The 24,804-nt window shown below is 46.5% G+C and overlaps 6 protein-coding genes and 1 non-coding gene across 7 annotated transcripts; 4 read left to right on the forward strand and 3 right to left on the reverse strand.

The window, feature by feature from the left end:
- Positions 1-1,232: 1,232 nt before the first annotated feature.
- B0J16DRAFT_292927 (uncharacterized protein) lies at positions 1,233-2,764 on the forward strand. The gene is made up of 4 exons (XM_046124344.1): positions 1,233-1,487; positions 1,539-1,701; positions 1,747-1,833; positions 1,883-2,764. Exons 1-4 carry the CDS (start codon positions 1,279-1,281, stop codon positions 2,588-2,590), a joined length of 1,167 nt encoding a protein of 388 aa, XP_045979372.1. The 5' UTR covers positions 1,233-1,278; the 3' UTR covers positions 2,591-2,764.
- Positions 2,765-3,775: 1,011 nt separating this feature from the next.
- On the forward strand, positions 3,776-5,619 carry B0J16DRAFT_186589 (uncharacterized protein). The gene is made up of 2 exons (XM_046122720.1): positions 3,776-3,937; positions 3,997-5,619. Exons 1-2 carry the CDS (start codon positions 3,870-3,872, stop codon positions 5,405-5,407), a joined length of 1,479 nt encoding a protein of 492 aa, XP_045979373.1. The 5' UTR covers positions 3,776-3,869; the 3' UTR covers positions 5,408-5,619.
- A 263-nt stretch (positions 5,620-5,882) lies between these two features.
- B0J16DRAFT_292936 (kinase-like domain-containing protein) lies at positions 5,883-8,149 on the forward strand. The gene is made up of 5 exons (XM_046124345.1): positions 5,883-6,271; positions 6,332-6,547; positions 6,599-7,071; positions 7,120-7,711; positions 7,770-8,149. Exons 1-5 carry the CDS (start codon positions 5,951-5,953, stop codon positions 8,094-8,096), a joined length of 1,929 nt encoding a protein of 642 aa, XP_045979374.1. The 5' UTR covers positions 5,883-5,950; the 3' UTR covers positions 8,097-8,149.
- A 1,663-nt stretch (positions 8,150-9,812) lies between these two features.
- On the reverse strand, positions 9,813-9,884 carry B0J16DRAFT_t293. Its single transcript has one exon. It is a non-coding gene; the product is annotated as a tRNA-Thr (tRNA).
- A 5,912-nt stretch (positions 9,885-15,796) lies between these two features.
- Positions 15,797-18,498, reverse strand: B0J16DRAFT_405007 (thermostable beta-glucosidase B; the record flags this gene model as incomplete). Its single annotated transcript, XM_046132851.1, has 3 exons — positions 18,284-18,498; positions 17,756-18,210; positions 15,797-17,702 (listed from the first exon to the last, which is right to left on the reverse strand). Exons 1-3 carry the CDS (start codon positions 18,398-18,400, stop codon positions 15,797-15,799), a joined length of 2,478 nt encoding a protein of 825 aa, XP_045979375.1. The 5' UTR covers positions 18,401-18,498.
- Positions 18,499-19,207: 709 nt separating this feature from the next.
- B0J16DRAFT_405013 (general substrate transporter) lies at positions 19,208-20,991 on the forward strand (the record flags this gene model as incomplete). The annotated part of the gene is made up of 4 exons (XM_046132852.1): positions 19,208-19,409; positions 19,473-19,539; positions 19,603-19,945; positions 20,002-20,991. Exons 1-4 carry the CDS (start codon positions 19,259-19,261, stop codon positions 20,989-20,991), a joined length of 1,551 nt encoding a protein of 516 aa, XP_045979376.1. The 5' UTR covers positions 19,208-19,258.
- Positions 20,992-21,148: 157 nt separating this feature from the next.
- On the reverse strand, positions 21,149-23,079 carry B0J16DRAFT_349456 (uncharacterized protein). Its single transcript, XM_046128911.1, has one exon. It carries the CDS (start codon positions 23,036-23,038, stop codon positions 21,485-21,487), a length of 1,554 nt encoding a protein of 517 aa, XP_045979377.1. The 5' UTR covers positions 23,039-23,079; the 3' UTR covers positions 21,149-21,484.
- Between the last annotated feature and the right edge of the window lie 1,725 nt (positions 23,080-24,804).

Genomic DNA, 24,804 nt, shown 5'->3' on the forward strand with positions numbered 1-24,804 from the left:
ATAGGACCAGTCACTTCACCGCCTTCCGTGGGGATTAACAGGTGTCTTCCAGAAGGTTTATGCAAGCACTTTGCTCTCCCAAATAACAACCCGCTTCGTCCTCGCCGGCCGCTTTCCCTCTGATCCTGCTGCACAACGATGAAACTGCAGCTGTCGAGGACATTTACAATCGCAACCTGTGCTACCGATACGACTTGTAGCTCTTCTTCCAGCATATTCATAATAGAATTACAAATGACCACATCAACTCCTGCTCTAGCCCGAATATAGCTGCATCTGCTCGACGTTCGACCGACGCCGTCCAATCAAGCATGACAACCCGGTGCTCAGTATAGTTTCTCAACAGCACCATTCTTTTTCTCCCGTTCTTTTCTCAGATCAGTTGACACACGCCATGAAAGGAGAATCATGAGCTTGCTGCTCTACCTTTGTGGCGCCTGACCATCTTCAGAAGTCAACACATACTTCTGCGAGTTATTGGGGAATCTCAGTCTTTTGCCTTGTACAACTCATCTATGAATTATTCTGTTCACAATCCACTGAAATAATTCGCAGTTCTTACGTTACTTACCTACTTGAGTCAAGACCCATCTGTCATATCATCTTGGCTTCGGGAATATCGCGGTCGTGGGCACAATCCAACCCGATTCGGTCTACAGCAATGTCCATTGTCAAGCAGATTCTCCACCAACAGTGTACTTACTGGCTGGCAGACAGCAGAGGATGTCTACAATTAATTGAACAGTATTATTGGTATCAGAAGAATTAGCCGCGGAAAGCATAACAGACGAAATAGTTCGGTCATCTTAGACCAGCACTTAGGTTATTCTATCCTGGCACCCCCGGCCTCAGAGTACAGTTCCTCTGTTGCCCATCTTCTGATAATCACTCCTCCAAAGAGCAACATTAATCGCTCTTGGGAAGCGAATACCCCATGCATCTATTCTTCCACTCATTGGGCTGCGCCCTTACCCTGCATGCTGCACCTCGTAAGGATGACTGGTCATCTCGGCCCTGCATGCTGGATCCGCACTTCGGACCCTGGTCGCTGTTGGATATTGGTGGCTTTCAAGATGACCGCGGGGTAACACTACCGATACAGGTTGCTCCGACTTGGCGGGTCCGGGGGCCAAGGTCTTATTGCTGACAGCAGATATAATTTTCAATCTAGTAGAATATTTATGCTGACCTCTTTGTTTTCTTCTCCACCTCCCACTTCGTTCTTTTTCATTCTTTCTTCCTGTTACTCTTATTGAGCCCTTCGAGAACTGTTTAATCATGCACATCTCGTCTGCAATTCTCGCCGTCGTGCTGGGCGCCTCAAGTCTTGTCGCCTCAGCACCCACCGACCAATCATCTCCAAACGATCTGTTCCTGTCTCTCAAAGAGAAGGCGACGTCCGCGCTGGAGAAGGCAGATGTGAATCCCAACGGACGGTCTGGATCTAAGAAATGCACCATCTTCAACGCTGCTGTTCGGCGTGATTGGTGAGTAACCCAACGGGCTGTTCCGCATGGCAATTCGCTAATCTTCTACAGGAAAACTCTTTCCAAGAAAGACAAGAAGGCATACATTGACGCTGTGCTCTGTCTGCGAAAGAAGCCTTCCAAGGCCGATCCTGCTTTTGCGCCCGGTGCTCGAACCAGATATGATGACTTTGTTGCCGTCCATATCAACCAAACTCTGAGTATTCATGGCACAGTCAGTAACCCCTTCCCTGAGACATCACCCGGCTAACAGATAAAGGGCAACTTTCTCACCTGGCATCGTTACTACACTTGGGCTTACGAGAAGGCCCTCCAGGATGAGTGCGGCTACAAGGGAACCCAGCCTGTAAGTAGATCCTACCATTCCATAGCAACAACGCTTACGGACTTTACAGTACTGGAATTGGTTCGAGACTGGTGACTTTGCCACGAACCCTCTCTTCGATGGTTCTGACACGAGCATGAGCGGCGACGGCAAGTTCTTCAAGCACAACGGTTCCGTCTCTGGCGGAGGAAACATCTTTCTTCCCAGTGGCAATGGCGGGGGTTGCATTGAGAAGGGCCCCTTTGCTGGTGCAGTCGCCAATCTAGGCCCTCCCTCTCCAGGCATGGACGGCATGGAAGCCACCAAGACGCCTCTGAACTACAACCCGCGTTGTCTCCGCCGTGACCTTACCTCCTACGCCGTCGAGCAGTGGATGACCCTACCAAATCTTTACAACGTTACCCTCGGTAAAGCGTCACAATCCATTAAAGCCATGCAAGACGAATTCCAAGGTCGGTTTGGAGACAGATTCTTGGGTATGCACGCTGCTGGCCATTTCGTTATGGGAGGCGATGCATCGGATCTCTACTCTTCTCCCAATGATCCCGTGTTCTTTTTACATCATGCCATGGTTGACTACGTGTACTGGATCTGGCAAGCGTTGCATCCCAAGCAAGCGAAGGATATCGCGGGGACAATTACTATCTCCAACAGACCTCCCAGCAGAGACGCTCTCAAGTCTGATCCCCTGAATATGGGAGTCAATGCACCTTTGATCACTCTTGGCGACGCCCTTGATACCCTCAGCGGTTCGCCTTTTTGCTATATCTATCTTTAGTAGCCGCGAGATTGGTTATAAATGCAGCGGTTGAAGGGTTGGTGAAGGGTTAGATGTATACTGAAGAACCAAATCAATATACTCTCGACAATCGTGTAATGAGATGAGTTTGGGTTCTCCTCCAGACGGGACGTCAATTTGTCGCGCTGTGGATACAGTTTGCTTAAATCTTAGCCTATAATTGGTCTACATTAGGATAAAGATTTGATAAGAGTGCTAAAAACGCCCTTTTAAACTAAAGATGTATCCGTAGGGTGTTCCTAATCTCATGAGTTTCTACGGTATTTTATGTTTAAGACACCAGCTAAAGAGATAATCACAGGCGCATTTTACGTAGAGGTTGTTGATGCGGTTTAAAATCTCAGTTCTCAATTATAAGAATCAGCTGGTGGAAAATAGCACACTTGAGGGAAGACTGTACCATTCGATTTATCCATGGTTGGGACTTTTCAATTGTTAATGTTGACACAAACTTATGTTGTACTGTGAGCCAATTAGAGCGTGATTCCTGTCATCATGGTCACCTTATCCACTTATCGCCTTATCATTTATCGATCGTTCTGCACCACGCTATTACAGGCCAGGCTCCGTGACATTAAAAGGTGCTTCATTCTAGATCCATTCCCCAAATGGACATGTCGTTTATTTTCAATACATTCAAGACGATTCCCTTACGCTATAGAAGCTAGAATTATCCTTATGGAAGTGAGATAGGGGGAGGCTTCGATCCCGCACTGAATGCGCTAAAGAAAGCTCTATACATGATATCTGCGCAGCATGAAAGATCTCACCCAGCACTACAGGTAGCTTGTACCCAGCCAGCATTCATACAACATCCCTGGTTCAGGTTCTTTAAAGTACTGTGTTTTTTACACTTCTCAAAGGTACATCCAAAGAAATAGCGCGTGGAAAATCTAATTCAGCACTATCAGCAGTTTCTAACTTCTTTTCAGCACGAAAACATCCTGCCCAACACAGGCGATCACATCTATTTTTACGTTGAATATATCTATGGCAGACCGAGACTTGGCGACCGAGTCATTCAAGCATGGGTATTATCGTGTTGGTTGTGTCTGCCCCGCCTACTAACCTGAGTAAGCAGGCTCAAGGTGCAGGGGAGTTGAAACTCGGGTTATTACTGCACAGATTCCCCCGTGAATCCACTCTCAGAAAATCACAAGTCTTCCTCACTGCCGTTCTTTGGGTTTCCCAAAAAAAAGCCACCTCATAAACGCCTGACAACGATCAGGTCAGTGACGCCCCTATATTCACGCACGTCATGGCTGAAGTAGCTGGATTGGCTCTGGGTATCGCTGGCATCGCTGGTACGATTGATGTTTGCATTAAGTGAGTCTGATCTGCCGCCAGTTAGACGTTTTATTACGTACCTTTACTCATCGTCTCAGATGCGGCAAATATCTGGTCCAGGCCTGCAAAGATTATGACCAGACTGATGTTATAGTCAACGAACTATGCGTGAGGATTGAGATCTGCTGGTCGCGAATTGCGAGCCAGCTAGAAGTTGTCAAAAAGCTCGAGCACAGTTTGTATGACGAAGATGAGGAGCTCCAGACACGAGTCCTGCATATACTGCGCTCGAAACTTGAAGCTGCCATCGCAGCTATCTCAAAGCCCGAGAAGTATGGGTCGTCAAAACGCGTCAAAGCCTTGCATTTTCTCAGTCTCCGGGAAACTCTCGAAAGCACCGTAGCTGGTCTTGAATGGTGGCAGCAGCGGTTTGAACCTTCATGGTTCCAAGTTATCAAAATAGCTCCTCCAGCTGTCGATCAAGTCCTGCAAAGCTGCCCAAAAGTCGGAGGCCGACATCGCGAAGAACCAGCTTATGAGGGTTTAAAATTCCGTCAAGCTTTCAGTGAGAACCGGTCGGATCTTCTCGCAGAAAAGGTACTTGCGACTCTAGAAACAGCATCTATACCACACTGCAACGCCGTCTTCGCTACTAGGAAGGAAGACGGAAAACCCTTCATCCTTGACTCTGTCTCCTCAACCAGCGTCACATTGAGAGATGCTCGACAACTTGCATCACGTCTCAGAGATTCAAACCCCATCACTTTCGGAACATTGAAATGCAGAGGAATTGTGCGACTTCCCAAGAAAGAATCGCTCGTATTTGTGTTCAGACTTCCAGACGGCTACAACAAAGTACAAAGCTGTAGACAGCTCCTTCTTTCAGGTTTTATGCCTCACTCGCTCACTATGCGCCTTAAGATTGCTCGCCAGCTGGTGACAGCAGTATACTACATTCACCTTTACGAATTTGTTCATAAAGGCATTACACCTGAGACTATACTGCTTTTGGGGAATTCCGAACAGACGAATGATGATTTATTGGTGTGCTTGGTTGGATTTCAGCTGCTTCGCCACGTGGAGACACCAACGAACACTTCTAAAACAAACCGGAAGGATTCTGTCTATCAGCATCCATCTCGAGCAAGTGGTACCAAGGCTGCGTTTATCATGCAGCACGACATCTACAGTCTTGGTGTTTGCCTCCTTGAGATTGGCTTGTGGCAGTCGGCTGTCCAATACGATTCAGGCAATGCACAGGTATCAAGTAATCTACAGGATCTTGACCCGGAAGCTACTAAAGAAAGACTGATCTCTTTGAGCCGAAGCGAACTTAGAGTTACTATGGGCGACATATACAGCAAGGTGGTCGAGACATGCTTAACTTGTCTGGATGAGGATAACACGGAATTTGGTGATCCTCGTGATTTTGAGGATGATTGTGGGGTTGAAGTCGGTTCGCGATATGTCAAAAAGATTATGGAAGTGATGAGTTTCATTAACTACTAGGATTCGGAGTTGAAGATAGACCAGTGGAACTGTAAAAAGATCTTTAGTGTCAAGGTTGTATGCATCACATCAATTACACGTGGCCACTATGCAGCGAGTAATACATTCTAGCAAAATATTGCAGGATTGAGTTTCAGTAAGCTTGCTCCAATTGTTCTGCCACAGAAGGACTGAAGAAGGAAGAAGAAGAACAACGGCGTAGGAATTCGAACATGATACCGACTGGCAATCAGAAAGACAACAAGAAGGAAATAAGTTATTATGAAATTATCTTCGTTTCAACTGGCCCCTCAAGTGTGCCTTGCCCCACTTTCATGTCATGCAAACAAAAGGGGCGACCTAGAATCAACAGACATAACAATAGCATAGCTGCAGGCATGCAACGGAAAATAAATGACGCGTAGCAGCTGATCCTGTACCAGTCAAAAACCAGGTGACCCAGGACAACCATTTCCAACCCTCGACACCTTCTCCGCGTCGCGTAGCTCCCTGTTGGCCCACCTCACCAGTCGACTCAAGACGTGGTGACAGCTATATCTCGAAATGAAGTATCCAATAGACGAAAACCTATCCGAAATTGTTCGAGACTACAAACTAAAAACAGATTACGAAGGCAATAATATCACTGTCCACCTGCACAATGATCCTGACACGCCTCCATCAGCTCCTCAACGACGCGAGCGTTGGATGAAGATTCGCACAATAGGCCAAGGTGGCCAGAGCGAAGTTATTCTCGAGACTTGCGTCGATGGCGGTCGACATTATACTGAACGCGCCGTGAAGAAGATCCGATTGCAAAGAGGTGACTCAAAGCGACGCTACGAGAGCGAGCTCGGAGCTATCGTGAAGTTCTCCCACGATAGGGTATGTTAGCCATTGCCTAGTCTAATTTTGTCTCTATATTTTTGAAACTGATAATGGCAGTATTCGAAACACTTTGTGAAACTGCTAGGATGGTTCACATCATCGACCAAGCTATACATTGCTATGGAATATTTTCCAGCAGGAGATTTATACAACTACGTTCGCAAACATGAGGGCTTACCTGAAGAAGATTGTCGTCAGATCACCTGCCAGCTTCTGTTAGCTATCGCAGCCATGCATACAGAAGGATTTGCCCACCGAGACATCAAACCTCAAGTACGAACAACGAACGTGGTTTTAAGAGAAGATGGCTAACTTATTCCACAGAATATTTTGATCCACAGCCACCCACAACCGGATGGGCAAGGTTCATGGTGGGTTAAGCTAGGTGATTTCGGCATTAGCAAAAAGATCAGTGGTGGTCCTAACATCACCACTTCATCAGTCGGCACCATGCTCTACATGGCGCCTGAGCTTTTCAATCTGAACTGTTCCGACATACCCTCTAGCGACTACCGAGAGGCAGATTTATGGTCCTTGGGGATTACTGTCTTTTTCATACTGACAAACGCGGTTCCATTCCAAACCCCTGCCTCTACGATACAGTTTGCTCAAAACTCGGGGGAGCCTTTCCCTCATGCTCTTTTGGGTCATTATGGGGTAACCGAAGACGGTCAAGCTTTCATTCGCGAGACCTTGAGGCCCGTGCCGGGGACGAGATTGAACTTCGCCATGGCGATGGATCATGCTTGGATCCAGCCTTTATTTCCAGATGCTGCAGCATCTGGCACACAAAGTCGGTATGTATGAAGATTTCTCAATTCAGAAGAAGTAGCTAATGACCATAGACCCTCGACAATATCTTCCAGAAGAAGCTCCATAGGTGACGATGGCGTTGCACAAAGTCTCACGACGGAGATTTCCACACTTTCTTCCCAGCCAGCTTCTCAAGTGCAGTTTGACGAGGGATACCGTGCATCCATTCCACCAAGACAACGGGCTCCACCACAGAGAAGTGTTGAGACTGCCACTGTGGATGAGGCAACTGCAGATGCCTATAATAGGAAACACAACGGCCTGTTTACGAGCTACACGTTTAGAAGGTCGTTGGACGCCAACCAACTATTTAACACAATCAGGCAAGGAAATGCCAGGGAGGTCAAAATGCTTCTGGATCGAGGGGTCAGTCCTACTTCGTTATATAAGGGTGAAACACTATTACATGTGTCAGCTTATCAGGGTAATGCAAAAGTAACAGGGCTTTTGTGCGGTAGAGGGATCGATATCGAAGCAAAAAGTAAAATTAGCAACAGGACAGCACTGATGGTAGCTACAAATTGGGGAAGTTGTGAAGTTATTGAGCTGTTGCTTGATAAGGGTGCCAACATCGAAGCAAAAGATAATAACGGTCAGACAGCACTCTTCGGAGCCGCAGTTCGTGTAAGGCTTACCGTTATCAAGCTTTTGCTTGAGAAGGGTGCTGATATTGAAGCAAAAGATAAACGCGGCCAGACAGCACTCTTCGGAGCTGTACAATCTGGAGAACCTGTCGTTATCAAGCTATTGCTTGAGAAGGGTGCTGATATTGAAGCAAAAGATAAATACGACCAGACAGCACTCTTCGGAGCTGTACAATCTGGAAAGTCTGCTGTTATTGAGCTATTGCTTGAGAAGGGTGCTAATATTGAAGCAAAAGATAAACGCGGCCAGACAGCACTCTTCGGAGCTGTACAATCTGGAAAGTCTGCCGTTATTGAGCTATTGCTTGAGAAGGGTGCCAATGCCAATGCAAGAAGCACACATGGCACGACATTGCTCACCATAGCTCAGGTCTGGGGAGGAAAGCCTTTGGAATATCTTTTGCTACAATATGGGGCTACGCGTTAGCACTGGTGTACTATACTGTAGGGAGCTTGACTTATATCAGTTGCCTTCGTTAATATCTCAGAAGTTGATACTGATAGCAATATGTAGCTTATCTGCTAAGTTAAATTATTGTATTACTACGACTAACTATGAGTAGTAAAATACGCTGAGTTCCATTCTTTATATAATCATAACTATTATCAAAATATTCCTTGTGAGCTAACTTAAGATACATAAGTGGAAATTCTATCCAACAGAATCAAATACATTTCGGTACCAAAAACGCTTGTTAATCCCCGTTGACCGCTCTATAGGCAATCTATCAGCAGAGCTAAGACATAGACTAGCTTAATAGACCAGCCAGGTCCATAGTTTTGGCAGGGCGAGGCATTTCTAAGGCCTCGCATTCTAAGAATTCTCACTCCAGAGCTTGCTGATATTGTGAGTCGAGGGAGTTTGTAGTAGTAGTATGCTATTGGGGTGACATCTTGATCTACCTGGCTGAAGTCTTCTCTGGGAGGAGAGCAGCGACCAGAGATATTCACCAGTCCGTCACGCCAGTTCCTCACATCGTCTGGCGTTTATTTCTAAGTCCTTTCAGAAAATATCTTGATCAGAGGAAGTTTTGAAGCCTCGACGTCGGAACAGAAGCATTCCTGACGCCGTTTAGATTACCAGTTCAACAAGTATCTCGCCCGCTTTTTGTTTGAGTTCCACTCTGACCTCCATGTCTGAGCTCAAAGTTTCCACATGATCCTTACCAATCTCTCTTCATGAATGGCAAATTGATCGCAAATGTGAAACCTGCGAACTGAATACATGAGGGTAAATGGGGCTTGATCTTGAGCATCTCTGACATGACTTTCTTCTGAGCAGTGCGACAGGCGAAATATCATCGCAGCCAGTCCGGTCAACTGTGTTACAACGCCCAATGAATCAGATACTTCCCAGCCACGGTTCCAACCTCTTCCGTCTTACGGCACAAGTGATCTTCTTTACGAAATGTGCAGCCCTCGTCGTGGAGAGCCGAGTTGAGCGAGTCCAACCTAATTTCTCTTGTGCTACGAGGAATTTCCACCGCGGGAGGAACCTTCGGCATTGTGTCGAGTCGAATTCACGACAATCGGTCATTGTTCCACATTAATTGAATCCAGGCCCTGTATCTTGGTATTTATTTTAGAAAGAGTATCTTTCTTGGGCTTCATTGCCGTCTATCGACCTTGATGATGTTCTTGAGATGGCTTGATGTCACCGGTTTGATTGTGACTTTTGTTTGTTACTCGATTTTCACAAACCGTTTGTCGATGAAATCTCATCCACCGAGACTTACGTTGTTATAAAGCGCAAGGGCGAGAACAAAGGCTTGAAAGTTTTGATATGGACAACTGAGAATCGGTCAAGTCCCTGTATGTTGTCATTCTCCTTCTGCACCAATCTTAATCTACTTGTCTTCAACTGTGACGGATCGAACTTTACCCACGCCACCCACTTGGTCGTCGAAAATTGCCTCGAGCACGGTGAACATCAAGCCAATGAGAATATTTCGCTGTAATATATATTAGGGTATAGTTTTAATTTTCTTCCACTCCGCGGCATGGATTGTACGTAGGTAATGGCAGCTCAGGTGAGCCGACATATCAATTCATTTTCTAAAAAGCACAAAAAAGAAGATGTTTGCCTCGACACGGGATCGAACCGTGGACCTTGTCATTACTAGTGACACGCTCTACCACTGAGCCATCGAGGCAATCTTATTGGTTGTTTAGTTGAGCTGGAAAAGTCGTATAGAGAGGAATTTTATTTTCAATTGATGAAGGGAAGGTAGGTAGTTTATATAAAATAGTAGAGAAAGTCTAAAACTGCAATGCTTCATATTTCTACTCTCATTAGACCTTGTGTATTTGTAGTTTGTGTAATTACAGGTTACATAATTGTTTTACTGCTGCGCAGGACGAGGCAAGAGGAGGGCGCCCAATCGTTATCTGTTTATGCATACCCTGCATCACCTGTCAAGGTACGAGGAGACCTGAAACAGGATGACTGGCATGCAATGTGTGGAATCACCCAACCAAGCGAGGGACCATTCACACGGCTTGAAATGTAAAGCCTAGTTGGTGCATGCCCAGACGTTTTAATGCCGGAACAGGTAATCAGGCCAATGTTATTCAATTTTGGAGCATTCGGCATTTATGTTCTTCAGGTGTCATTCGATATAATACCCGTGGATTGGTGAACCGTGCTCACCAAACTCCCTTCTAAGCGGCCGGTAGTACACACAAAAGACTGGGGAGGTCCGGCGGAACCATTTTTAGATGAAGATATCATCGGGGGTGATGGAAACGCTGATGAGTGGGCATGCTCACTGAAGCTTGTTGCGGTGGGGGTATTTGCATTGCTCGAAAGAGTTGGTTGAAAGTTAAACGTTGCCTCGACAGTAACCTCATTGGCCAGAAGACTTCACTGCGAATACATCCGTAAAAACCGGCGTTACGCCCAATGTCAAAGCAAGCGTCGCCAATCGATCCAAAATTAAAAGAAACGTAATTTGAGGGCACAAATCAGAGCCAGATCACAGGTGAATGCCGACTCATATTGGAAAAGCTCATCTCCACCTATGTATAGGGTAGCCTCTAACAAACAGACTGAAGAAGATAATAAAGTATTGGGTGCTATACCAAGACCTGCCCAACGATCAAGCACCTATCTATCAGCATCACATTCATCTGACAGCAATCTAGATGAAATAGTTGCTGCGTACGCGAACTTCATAGCGATAGAAGGATCTGGGTGTTTTTAAATTTTTGAAAGGCACAGAGGACGTATCCTTGATCATATTGATAAAGGGATACCTAGGTGTAGCTCAACATGCTGATGGGCACTGATGGAAATTCATGTCTTGTTGGAGCAGCCATTGATCTCTTCGCTTTCAGAACAGTGTTCAGTTGGAATGATCCCACTGAAATATGTGTGGCTGAGATTTGTATGACGTCGGTGTATCGTCAACGGCCGTGTCGCACAATTGATCGTGGGGACGCGGACAGCCAGTCTCGGCGTCAACCGGAAATAAATTTCCCACAGTCTCAGCGCCAGGTGCAGCTCAACTTTTGTTCTTGCATATGTGATCGGTGCAGAGACTTTCCACCGCCGCAGCTCCTGTACAGTTTTCTAAGCTGTGGAAATTGGTGGCGGTCTCAACTTTTACTTTTCCGGATGAAGGAGGATGGAAGCGTGTTGCGACATCGACATTTCTCACGCTAGTTTCGGCTGCCGGACTCCGATGGCGTCAGGGTACCCTTGCAACAATCAGTCACATATCCGGACTCCGATGGATATTTTGCTCCGGTTGATTTTTATTGGGTCACTGATGTGGCTGGAACACGACTCTTCTGCGCGACGGAGCATTTCGCCAACTTGAGTGCAGATCTCAGGTCAAGAAGCCCCATCTCTGTTGATTCTGCGATACCAGAGGTCCACCAATAATTTCCCCATCCTCCAGCTTCAGCATTCCCCGTCAACTGGACGCATTACTCTTGTTCCCTCAACGCATCTAATATGACGGTGCACCTAGCGTGAACTCTCTGTTGCCATTCAGCTCCGGTATACATAATCACTTCCATAAGCAGAACAATTTGAATGCATTTGGAAACCCTGCAGACCTAGTTATCTAACCTTACCGCTGATACCGCAGCTTCGGGATATTACGATCCCGCTAGGTCCAGAACTATGCAACTTCTAGTCGAGAAGCCACTCACTACCCATGTAATGCAATTCGTCGGCTCAAACCTCGACTAGTGGATATAGACGGAGATATGCAAAGATGTTGTCCCTGCTGTGTTGCTCCTCCACACCACCATGAACCCATTTCTTATCCCCAAACGCGTTAAACCGAGATCCAGCGCTGCCCGTCGCTTGAATCTTAATTTTTGGCCCTCAATGAGGTTCAAATTACGTACTAAGCGGGCTTACCTCAAGGACGCCAAGGTAGTCCTGACTACATGTCAAGAATTCTCCGCGCAAGAGACAGTGTCTCAGACACCCCATACCCGTACTAAGACCGGCCATAAGAAGCAGATAAATTTGGGCGTGTCAAAGTCAAACCAACCAGAGCATCACAGTGAAGTCGGTAAATGCTCATACTGGATTGCGGGGTAGCTATTCGAGTGACAACCATTCTGACGAGATGGGAATATATAACTTGAACTTGAACCTTCTATCATCTCATTTTTTCTTCTCTCGATATCTTCGGTTCACTCTTCGCCGCGATTCCTCCTTAAAGCATCCGCTGTTTAGTTCTATTTCAGAAGCTAAACAGCGGATGTCGACCGACAGGACTTCTCTCGTCTCTACTCCGCAACCTGTATCACTGCGCCCCTGAACAACCAGCCAACCGTACTAGCCATCGTTTACTTGGTGTTGGAAACATCTACAGCCAGATTTTCAATCCCTTCTCTGGTTTGCATTTCTACAATGTAAACATATCGAATGTCATTTATCGTGGGCTGCCTCATTTCGCAGTTTATGAGCTCAGTGGGACTGGCGAACAAGAAGAGGACGCTTGATCAACCCTTCCTAAAGTGGGGTGGCAGCTGCATGGGCTGATCAAGGTGCGATTGCCCGTTCATTATTTTGAAGCACTTTACTGAAATGCCGTCTAGACTTTGCTTGGTTACCAAATAAGCAACTGCCTAGCGAGGGTCCTCATATCTCTCCTTATCCTGCCCTGTCACGCCCTGTCTTGTATTGGTCCAACGAATCTGAGTTTAGTGGCCACACCCACCTCAACCGCCACCAACACGGTTGAATGGGTTTCTGGATGGTGTGGGTCATGAAGGTTCAAGTCCCTGAAAGGTCCCATCCATGAGAGAGTGTATGGGTTTCAACTGCTCGATCATCACCCCGCTTCTCTTGATCCATCTTCTGAAGCGACTCCGGAGTGTCAGACACTTCGTGCTGCCTTCGAAGCAACCGACGAAGCAACTGAATCTTGCTGAGGCTGTGGCGCCTCGATGGTGCAAATCACATAATGTCGTCAATGGTGACCGTAGGTGCTTGCTTAGATTATTGAGATGTCATTTGGCTTCTCAGAAACCTAAACCTGCCCACACGCCACCATTGACCTTCATACTCTTGCAACCATATTATCAAGATCCCAAGCAACCCTTATGTAGTAGGGTTAACGTTCTCTGCTTGCCATCGACGTTGAATTCGCCGCAATGCAGTTAACAGTGTCATGTAGGTGGTTGTTCAGGTTATCAAGATTGCGGTTGTCTTTTCAAAAAACCTCAATCAGCCTATATGCTACCGTTAACGTCTATTCCGATGTAAATGGAGTCGATGGGCAAGTAGTTAACTGTAATACTACTACATAAGGGTTGTTCGGGCTCTTGAAATGTAGAAATGCAAGGTTATGTAGAGGATACTTGATCTTATTAATTCGAAGGAGGCAGGAAAAGAGAACGCTGGTCTAAGGAGTAGAGGAGTCGCATGGCTGTCAATTCCCGGCCTATTGTCGCAGTCAGCGTCAAAGGGATGGAGTTTGGTTGATCGAAGGTGGAATTAGTTTGTTGACGATACGTTGTGACTTCTTCCGATAGTTCGCGTACAACGAAGCGTTAAATTTCTGCGGAGTGGAAACAATTTAACAGGTCTTTGTTCACGGATCATAGTGATAATAAAAGCTTAAGAAAAATTAAAAAAAGAGTCTTCGATTGTTTCTTCCAGTCTAGACCTGCTGACTCTCAATGCCAGCATTTTGACACCCGAAGCCTGATCAACGATCATTGGCCCAGGTTACCGTAATAGTGTTGTGCAGGTAGTTACATATATCTTTATCCCACTCTTCTCTTAAAAGATTCCAAGACACACCCTCACGCTAGCACTCACTACATCTTCAAGAAAGAGCCAATCATAAGTTACCATTTCCGCTCTATCAAGAACTATTACTGATGTATAGTTTCCCATGGGAATTAAACAAATAAGCAACTGCCAGCTCCTCCAACATAAGTCGAGAACGACATACATGCACTCGTCTAACATCATCGCCATCAACGCCTGGCCTAACTCGAGGCACTCAATAACCGCACTGCATCTCCACCAAGATACAAAGCCAGCCATAAAGCTTAACGCATGATTACGGTCTATCGCCCCGGACCTGTATTGACATTTCCCCCGTAGGCTTACACGATAGCTGCGGACATTTAGCGAAACCATAAAATCTCCTTGACGGATTGCCGACCCAGAGGTCCATAACTCGAGGGCAGGTGGCTGATCGAGGCTTACAGGCAGGGCTGACATCCGTCGAGCGTGTAACGATTGTTAAGGGGAGAGAAACCTGCGATTATTGAACTCTAGAAGCCAAGTGGTGGGGAAGCGTGATTGTCATTGGTGTTGTTTTGTCTATATCTTGAAGGACCTGTTCCTAAAAAAAAGATACCATTGGGTCTCAAATTTTAGACTGTAAGGAGAGGATTGTTTCAGGATTGTAATAGAGGAAACGCATCGTCCAGAGCTTGACAAGACTGTACTTGGACGAGGGCTCGCAGTTGGATGTTGATGAAGCATTACTGATGCCCACGTGGACGTCGGTTTCGAGATTGCAAAGCAGTGGGAGAATACCCGAAGTATTACTATCGGCGCTCGCTCTGGAACTATCAGACCTCATGGCTATGAGCGAATCGTGACCATCTTTGGTCATACCAGGAACGCTGACTTTACCAAGACGAAGAAGAACTGGCGAGGAGAACGCTCGTTCAGCTGGCAGGGGTCAGGCGTTGTCACCCTCAAAGTGGAATCTTTTGCTGACGAGGCTGCAAACTAGTCACAGACTTTCTCGTTCCTGAGTCACGGAGTGCTGCTGTTGATACATCTCTTGGGTTCGGAAAGCCAGTCTGCGGTGGCTCTCAGGGAACAAAACATTTATCATGTATGCGTAGCGCGTTACCAAAGCTCTAGAGACTAATGATCTGCTCTCGGATTAGTAGTCGGCTTTTATATAGAGAAAGGAGACCTCCGTACTCTCCAACACTTCATGCTTACCCTATGTTATTTGTCAAGGCAAAGGTAGACATGGACCAGACTGGCTGGAATGCAGGGTTGAAATCATTCAACCAGTCACAGGGCTTAAGAGCCCGAATGCTGATCGGAGCCTTCAAGATGAGACAAGCAATCAGGCAGGAGGGGCACGTCAATAAGGTGTGACTAGACCTGTGTCGAGAACAGTTGGGCCGGTCTTTTTGCGATAGTCTTATCGTTTAACCTCCCGTGAGGTTTTGTGTTAAGCAGCATCCACGTAACCGCGCAGGAAAAAAGTCATCTCATCAACAGACTTAAATAACCTGTCGCAATCATTCAGAACAACGTTGAGAAAGTTCTTGGTGATAGACTATTACAATCTCATACCGATACCAGCAGCTGTGATAGCCGGGCTCTCTGTTGGACGAAGTAAAAAAAAGAAAGATCCAAATCTACAGTCTGTATTAGAGCGGTTCATATGCGGGGCATGGAATAACCAAGCAGCTCCTTACCCTGGAAGTGCAGCAAGAATCAAAGCTCAGATTTGTCAGCGGCTATGTTACGCCTATACAACCTGTATAGGAAGATGATTAAACCACTCAAAATTCCAATACCTTAACATAACTTAGTATCAATTTCTAGTTAAACCTAAAGATGATTCCAAAATGACTGGTTATTGACTGTAAAGTCCATTTCCTGATCTGCGATGCAAGCTGTGTAAGTACCCACTTCCATTCTCCAAGCGACCCTCTTCTCATCCCAATAACTACAAGCCATCTCAAGATCGACATTCAATAAAACAACCATAGAACTGCCTGGTTCTAGGAAGATCTTAGTAAATGCCTTGAGCTCTTTTTCGGGTCTCCAGACAGTGGTTTCCTTGCTTGGTTTGATGTACAGTTGAACAGCCTCCTTGCTACTCATATTTCCCACATTCTGTACATTAACAGAGCATCTGATTTTTGGTGTCGGGGACGTTATGTCGACAGCAGCATTCAGACTAGTGTATCGAAAACTAGTGTAGGATAATCCGAAGCCAAATGGCCACCTCACTCGATTTTGACTGTCGGAACAACGATAGCCAATTTCAAGCCCCTCAGCGTAATCCACTTGAATACTTCCATTTGCCACTTTCTTTGGTGGGAAGTTCTTGAAGCTAGGACAATCTTCAAGACTCTTGAACCATGTAGTTGCAAGGCGCCCACTTGGACAAACCTTCCCTGTCAAAATATCGACAACTGCCCTGGCGCCTTCTTGACCAGGGAAATGGGCGTTTATTATAGCGTCTGTATCATCAATAAAAGAACTGACATCTACCGGATTGCCGCAATGTAATACTAGGATTGTCTTCCTGGATACAGCAGCAACCGCCTTGATCAATGCTGTTTGATTTTCCGGTAGTTTAATATCTTCTAGGTCATAACCTTCAGATTCATATTGATCGTTGCGGCCAGCGTAAATGATGCTGAAATCTGACTCTTCTGCAAGCTTCACTGCCTCAGCGATGCCCTCTTGGTCTGATCTGTACTCTTCGAAGCAAAGAGTGGCGGAATAAGGTGTCGGTTCGCCGATCACAAGCTTCTCGGGACCTTGCATAACAAGTCGGATATTATATGCAGTTCCAGCATCCAAATTGACTTGTATTCGGGATTCCAGAAGTATGGGGTTGAAAATGAATTGTTCTGGTGTGACATCTGCGGCTGGTCCTGTCAAAACAACCTGATTGTTGACGCTCAGCTGAAACGAGCCTGTACACCTCACTGCGAGTGTATGTTCACCGCTACTCGTCGGGGTCAACTTTGTTGTGAGCTCCAAATGAGAACCCGGAACTTGCAATCCTTTCTTGAATCGACCTAACATAAAGACGTGAGGTTTTGCCATAAACTCAGTCAAGATTGGGTCACTAGAGTTGCCATTGTAATATTTGACATCGACTCCGTATCGACCATCTGATGACAACAACTGATCCGCAAGAGCGATTGGAATAAGACGACGTGTACGAACACCAGAAGCAAATTTGACAGAATTGAATTCTTGCGTCAATGCATCTAGTGGTGTGTGTCGGTACTGCGGGATACAAGAGGCACTACCTCCGCCAGCCACGACAGGGTCTTGCGCAAATTCGCCAATAAGAGCTATCCGAGAAGAAGTCTTTGTGGATAGCGGAAGTGTCATGTTCTCATTCTTAAGAAGCACGATGCCACCAGTAGCGATCTCCCAAGCCAGGCGATTCGCATTCTCGCGAATCTCAGATCTTTCAGGCATTTGGCCGTGGCAGGACTTCGTTCTGTCACGAAGTTTGAGCATCATCTTTACCCTTGAATCGATTTCTTCTTCAGTTATCGCTCCAGACTTGACAGCCTCAACGAGTTTCGGACCCCGAAAGACCGGAAATGGCATCTCAAGGTCAAGTCCCGCTTTAACTGGACCGATTGTATCATGGACGCCAAACCAGTCTGACATAACCATGCCTTTGAATCCCCAATCTCCTCTTAAGACCCCTTCTATTAGATCACGATTCGAGCTGCAGAATTGTCCGTTGACTTTGTTGTACCTGTTGTTATTTTGCGTTAGACTTGATAACGACAATCAATGGACCAAACTTACGCAGTCATTACGCCCTCTGGGTCTGAAGTTCTCAATAGATGTTGCCAAGCAGCAAGATAAATTTCTCTTAGCGTTCGGCTATTAACCGATTGTTTCACGTTGTAGTAGTGCCGTAACGTTTCAGCGTCATTACATACGAAATGCTTCACGCACGAACCCACTCCACCTTGATGTAAACCATTAACAATGGCACCAGCTAATTGGCCAGAGAGCAAAGGGTCTTCGCTAAAGCACTCAAAATTTCGACCTCCACGAGGATCGCGGTGTATGTTGATAGTGGGACCAAGAACAAGCTGCGCGCTCTTTAAGCGAGTTTGCTCAGCCAGTTCCTTACCCATACGGCCAAGGAGCTCGGCATCAAATGTCGAACCATAACATGTAGTGTTTGGAAAACTAGCTGTTGTGACTTCAAGTTCAATATCGTGCGGTGTAATTCCGTTCACAGAATTCGCAACCTAGAACCATAGGTTAACCGTGATCTTCCCTTTATAAAAAAAAAAAAGCCTCGTTATCAGAGAATTGACATACTCTGATTGGGGGAATTCCGAGACGTTCCACGCCAGCTAGACCATCAAAATCTCGTCCAGATAGTAGACCAATCTTTTCCTCAAGGGTGAGACGTGGGAGCATTGATTGAAATTCCATATTGGTTGAACAATGATCGAGACAAGGTGGAGTTCATGCAACTGTTGATGTAATGGTGAGTGTCGGGTACAGATGAGCTTTATAGTTACAAGACGTTGAGCGCCACAGGAACAAAGACTTCTTACCGATTGGAATAACATTTCGAAATACCGAAGGCCGGATCGATATTTCGGAATTCCCGGCTGACACTATATCTGATCCTTAAATCATACTCCGGAGAGAAGTCCGATGTAGTTATCACGCAGTAGGCCAAATCGGGTGAGTATACGTCATGTTACTCATGCTATTCCCTTGAATGTCCGAGGGCTTGTGGGGCATGGATAAGCCGATGTAGTGGCAAGATTCATCTCCCCATGGGGAAAACTATCGGGTCTTCCGAGTCGGCAGATTCTTGGCCGGATAATGGAAGGGCGACCTTGGAGTGAAGGCTAATGCTCAACAGACAATGCGACATGTTCTATCACGTTTGGGACCCCTTAATACACACATGATGAGTATGAAATACATCAATATCTCACAATCTGTGCTGAGAGATAAAGTACTGTTTTTCTTTTTGATAATCAGTATGCCCCACGGGGGGGGGGGGGGCGGAATTCCCGACTGTCGGCTTCCGTGGGCTAAGCAATTACTTTAGCATATCCTATTCAACCAATGATCCAGCTACGGATATTCCATGGGCTTTCCCCACGGGGCTCCAGGAGTTGAGTGGTTTAGCCACTTTATAAAGAACATGCCCAGCCCCTTTGCAGCTATATAAGCAAGATCTGTGGCCATTTGCCATTTGATATATAACAAATACTCTGGACTCTTAGAAAAGCATACTACGACATTATACTCCACAATCCTAGGACGTTCAGCATGGCTCATTATGATAATGAGAAAGGGGATGCAGAAAAGCCTGATGTTCACTACAATGAAAACGCTGTAGTCCAGGTGGATCGCGAAACGTCAGCTTGGAAATGCATCACAGCGAACCCCAAGATTGTCCTCTGGACATTATATGCCAATAGTAAGTGGGAGAAATATGCCATGCTGCACTGTATTTCCGGAAATATACTAACCGTTATCATAGTCGGTTCAGCTATGGTCGGGTATGAGAATCTTGCTCTATCGATCTGTTTAGCGATGCCAGCGTTCCAGTAAATGTTACCCCAGAATCCATACAACTATTAAACCAGTACTTACTCATATGCTCTCTCTAGGCAAACATTTGCTTCGAATGTGGGAGGCACCCTGATCATACCAGCAGGTTGGCAGTCCGCGTGGAATGCAATGTATAATGTCATGCAATTAGTCGGAGCCTTCACCGCTGGGCATTTGCAAGGCTGGTTTGGTCGACGATCAGTATTCTTCGCTACGATTTTATGTGCCTCCGCTGGCATTGCGATATCTTACATCTCAGAGACCCAAGCTCAATTTCTTGCTGGAAAGATTGTTAGCGGTTTCGCAGTCGGCTTGGTGCTGGCGGGGACGCAAACATACGTCTCGGAAATCGCACCTTTGCCCATGAGAGGCATCGCATTGGGCACCAACACCGTTATGCTGGTAATGTTTTATTCCAACATTGATCCCAGAGATCTTACTATGACTAACACTCTTAGAACCTCGGTATGTTAATAGCTGTCTCTGCGACCTATAGCCGTGTTTCCATCATGGACAAATCTGCTTTTCGAGTCATCTTCGCTGCAGGCTGGACATTTCCAGGTGCTTTATCATGTGGTTTACTGTTCCTTCCCGAATCGCCATACTGGCTCGTGATGAAGAACAAACATGAGGAAGCCCGTCGTGCTCTCGAGCGCCTTTCTGCCCCCGGGGAAGATATTGACGCTCGTCTGACCCAGATCCAACACATCATTGAAAATGAGCGTAAGGTTTCTAGCAATAAAGCTTCATTAATTGAATGCTTTCGGGGAACTAATATGCGCAGAACCCGTATTCTCCTTATTTGCATGTACATGCCAAAGGTTGTCGGCGCCGTTCTCTCAAACAATGCCCCATACTTCCTCAACCAAACGGGTCTTGATAGCCATAAAGTCGTTATGTTTACACAAATTGGTGTCGGTATGGGTGCTATCTCAGCTGTTGTGAACCTTTTCATGATGATGAAGATTCGTCAACGCCTACTCATGTTTATCGGAGTTGGTATCGCCATCATCATGTATCTGATCATGGGCATTGCAAGTCTTTTGCCTAAAACAATTACATCACTTACTATCATCGGCATGTCTCTTCAGTTTATTTCCATTTCATATGGTCCAGCTGTTGGAGCGTCTATGGCCGTGGCCGGCGAGGTATCGGCAAGCAAACTAAGAGCACAGTCACTAGGGCTTGGCGCCGCCTTCATGGCAGTTGCAAGCACTATATGGCAGGTCATACTTCCTTATTTGTTCAATCAAGATCAGGCAGACTTGGGTGGTAAATTGGGATGGATTTTCTTTGCAATGGCGGTCATCTATTTAGTCATTGTGTACTTTGACGTTCCAGGGACAAGGGGCAGAACCTATGCGGAGTTGGACGATATGTTTGAGAAACGCGTGGCCGCACGCCGGTTTGATTCGTACAAATTTGAAGATACAGAAGGGTTGGAGTGACCTTTCTCTTGGAATCAGCACCCTCAAATTTAGTCAATTTACCTTTTGGAAGATTCGATGCTCCCTTGGGAGCAGAGCAGAGCTTAGTTCAGGTATATCTTAACCACGAAAATTTAGAAGGATATAGATTCTTCTTAAATAGATACATTAAATGGCTTATGAACTTAAAGATATTAACTAAGGCTAAATCTATAGAGACTAATTCTAACAGCTATTAATTAAGTAAAGATATAAATTACATTTGTAGTGTCCCAAGACAGATAGGCAAAAAACGAGTTGTCCTCTAACGCTTAGGACGCCAGAATAAAGTGGCCTAAGTCCTTTTCTAACGTCGCCTAATTGACCAGATCATTCCGTCTCTCATGCTTTCGGCTGCAAAATATTCTGATGACCTGACGCTAGGCACCTCATGTATGGGGCAGGGGTTCCATCTTACTCGATCAAGGTGAAATAAATGAAGATAATAGCTACTGGATTCTCAGTAGATGGGAAACTACAACCGCTTGTAGTTTGGGTCAAAGACATCCACCTCAATCCCAACATCATAAAAAACATAAAACCTTTTCTCAGGGTAAAACGGGTTGCTCCCAATCGTAAAAGGATTCTCCCCTTCGTCATACATATAGCTCTCAGCCTCTGCACTTACATCAACCACCTTTCCACCCTTGCGTTCGACCAAGACTCTGATCTTGGGCTGGTTGTCTCTTGGTCGGTGCTGCCAACCGAGTGTAGAACGCATATCTTCGAATAAACCTCGGTAGCAATCTCGGTACCAGGGCGTAAACTCCAAAAAGCTGAGCTCAATTGACTTCAGCGTGGTCGGCATTGCAGCTAGGAAGTTTCTCACGTCGGCCTGTTTGACAAAAAGCCGTGAAAGAGAAAAATGGCGGAGGTTGGACCAATTGTCGATGGGAAAGATGGTACAGAGTGGAAAGCAGTGCTCGGCTCTGCCTACTATTTCCCATAGTTCGTCTTGGAAGTCGATGTTTGTTGACAGGCTAACGTGTTGTAAATCTGTCGCGATGCTGAGAAGATCGTAGAGCTGGTTGTAAAGCGCAGCCGAATCATCAGGGTCCTCGACACCGACGGTGTAGAGAGGAAGGTCAAATCGTTTCAGGCCAGGGTGGCTCATGATAGTGACGAGATCCGTGTACTCGGCACTCTCTGTGTTCTCGAAGAGACGAAAGTTGATTCCGGATGGGAGGTCATTGACATCAATAGAGAACTCTGCGATCCTGCTGGTGGGGTTTTCGCGTAGATGTCGAGCTACCTCGCGAGTGACAACGCAGAACCCACGCCATTTTTCCTTTTCTTCACCTTCCCAAGCTTCAACGTAAGGTATAACATCTTCATACAGTAGAGTCCCGGGCCAACCTCGTGCACTAGGATAGATAAGGTCTTGAGGAAGAGATCTGATAGTAGGAGTGTAGTAAAACGGCTCCAACTGCCTCCCGTAAGTCGCGATGGTGAGTTCAACTCTTGTCAAGTTGGGGAAACGCGCCAAGCCGTATCTCAGCGCACTAATGTCCCGACTTTGGGCGATGACCTCTTTTTGCCCTTGCAGTAATTTTTGGTATCGTTTATAGGATTCTTCACAATCGTCTGAAACCTTGATGTGAGCAAGATTTTCACGGTCTTTCTCCAAGATTTCTCGGGCTTTTTTGACCTCGTCGCTGTAAAAATAGCGATACCAAGGGGACACTCCTGTAGCCGTCTCAAAATCATAATCTTCTAGTGTTGGTATAAAAGCAGTGGTCTGTAATCCGTATTCATCCCAGAAGCGCGCATCATCGTAGATAATTTCTCGAACGCCCAGTCTCAATGTATCATCTTGTGCGATAGCTGTGAAAGCCTCTATGTCGAGTGGGTTAGTAGAGAGGAATACACGGTCCAAACGAAGCTGAGCGATTTTGGATAAGAAAGTGCATGTCTGGCGCAAATTCTTGATGGATCGATTGGATAGACTGGATATGATTTGATTGAGAAGCTCAACTGGGAGATAGCTGAAAGCCCCGGCGGACTCTCGGTGCTGTAGGTTTGAGGTCATATTTCTACGCGGTCAAGATGTGGCAGCCTCTTCTGCATGAGAAAGTCAATTCACAGTCAATTCTAAATTTGTGGGTTCAAACCCCGCACTTTGGAGTTTCTTATCAGGCGATAACTACCCGTGCAGGTGGATAACAGAAGAAATGTGGTCCAAGACACCAAATCTCCAACAGTGCACGCCTGACCCGCTCAAAATGGACTATCACCAGGTCGTATATGAATTCTGAGTCAATCCAATTGAGTAAAAGACATCATTTGCGCACGGTCAGGTTCCACTGCGTTGTTCATTGGGGTATGGCTGTCTACCTGTTAAAGCACAAAGTCAAGATCCACTAACAAAATTACCAATCATACCCATGCACTGCTCTCATCCTATTAATCATGAATATCCAAATAAACTCATACAAAAAGACAAACCCGACACCTCTCCGCCTGGTGTATATACAGAAACACTGAAGACGTATAGAAAACAAGTACTACTCAGATTGAAGCAATGTCAACAAGCCGCTTCCCTTCTTCAACAAAAGCAGCCAGCATCTTCTCACTGGCAAGCCTCTCGGCTGCTTGCTGAACATTCTTCTTAGCCTCCTCTACTAGTCCCTGAAGTTCAATCTCACGGGCCTCAAGGCTAGGTAGATCAGCCGTGCCCTCACCATTGACAGAGAGGCGTTTGAGCCTCTTGAGGACGCTGGCGACAATAGCGTCACCCATGTCAGATACAATGCCCCTACGTATGTCGTCTAAGCCCTCATACGTAGGACCAGGAGAGTCAAGGACCTGCTGGGACCAGTAGGCATGAGCCCGTTGGTAGGCTTTCACGTCCTGGGTGTAGTCTTGGTGCTGCTGGAGATCGGTTTCAAGCGCTTGCTGCTTCTCCTCATTGTCCTGCAAGACTTTGGTGGCGTCTTCTACCGTGGAGCGAGGCTGGTCAACAAGCTGGGCTTGAAGTGTAGGGTTGATGCGCTTAAGACAGGAGAGCATCTCAGCAGGTGTCGAGGCTATGGTGAATGTTCCTTCGGGGGATTCTCGACGGCGCTTTGCGGGGGGAGTAATCGGGGAGGAGCCAGCATCGGCGCCGAGGAGAGCGAGGAGAACGTCGCTTGGTGTTTCGAATGAGGTAGGCAGGTCACGGCCTCGTAGCCAGTGGTCGATTGCTGCTAGAACAAAGACACCACAGGAGCTGCTGTCTTCCTGTTCGGGTCCAGACTAGGGACAAATTGCAATCAGTATATGGTTCGAGTACTGTAAGTACCAAGACGACATCAAGGTGAAAGACATACCACTTCTGTGAAAGAGAAGGCCTCGGCACTCGAGTCGAACCAGGTAGCAAGGCGTTTCGCATCCTTCCGGTTGGCTAGATCTGGAAGGGGATTGTACTACATGACCTCCTTCCTGTCGATGTCAACCTTGGCCACTGTCCAATGGGTATTGCCGTGGTTCAATGGCATGATGACGGTGCCAGTGATGAGCTTAGGAGGGGGTCGGGCGAGAGTAGGCTGCGAGAACTTGATGTATCCCGGGTTGAACACCTTCATGGTGTTGTAGGCAGGAAGACGCTTAGCGAGCGACTCGATAGCTTCGTCGTTGAGCCACTCCTTGTTCTTAAGCTGCCGTCGGATCTTGACGGGGTTGTAGAAGGCATCGTGCGTTCGCTTGCGCACCTGTTTGTCGGTGGCAGGCTCCGGGGTATCATCGTCCGAGTGGTGATCCGTCGCGAGCTCGAGAAGTTCATGCCCTGCGACTTCCAGCTCTTGTAGAGCGATGGGG

Source organism: Fusarium flagelliforme (genome assembly GCF_020744385.1).
Source record: "Fusarium flagelliforme strain FIESC 12 MPI-CAGE-AA-0113 chromosome Unknown B0J16scaffold_7, whole genome shotgun sequence".
Taxonomy (NCBI): Eukaryota; Fungi; Ascomycota; class Sordariomycetes; order Hypocreales; family Nectriaceae; genus Fusarium; species Fusarium flagelliforme.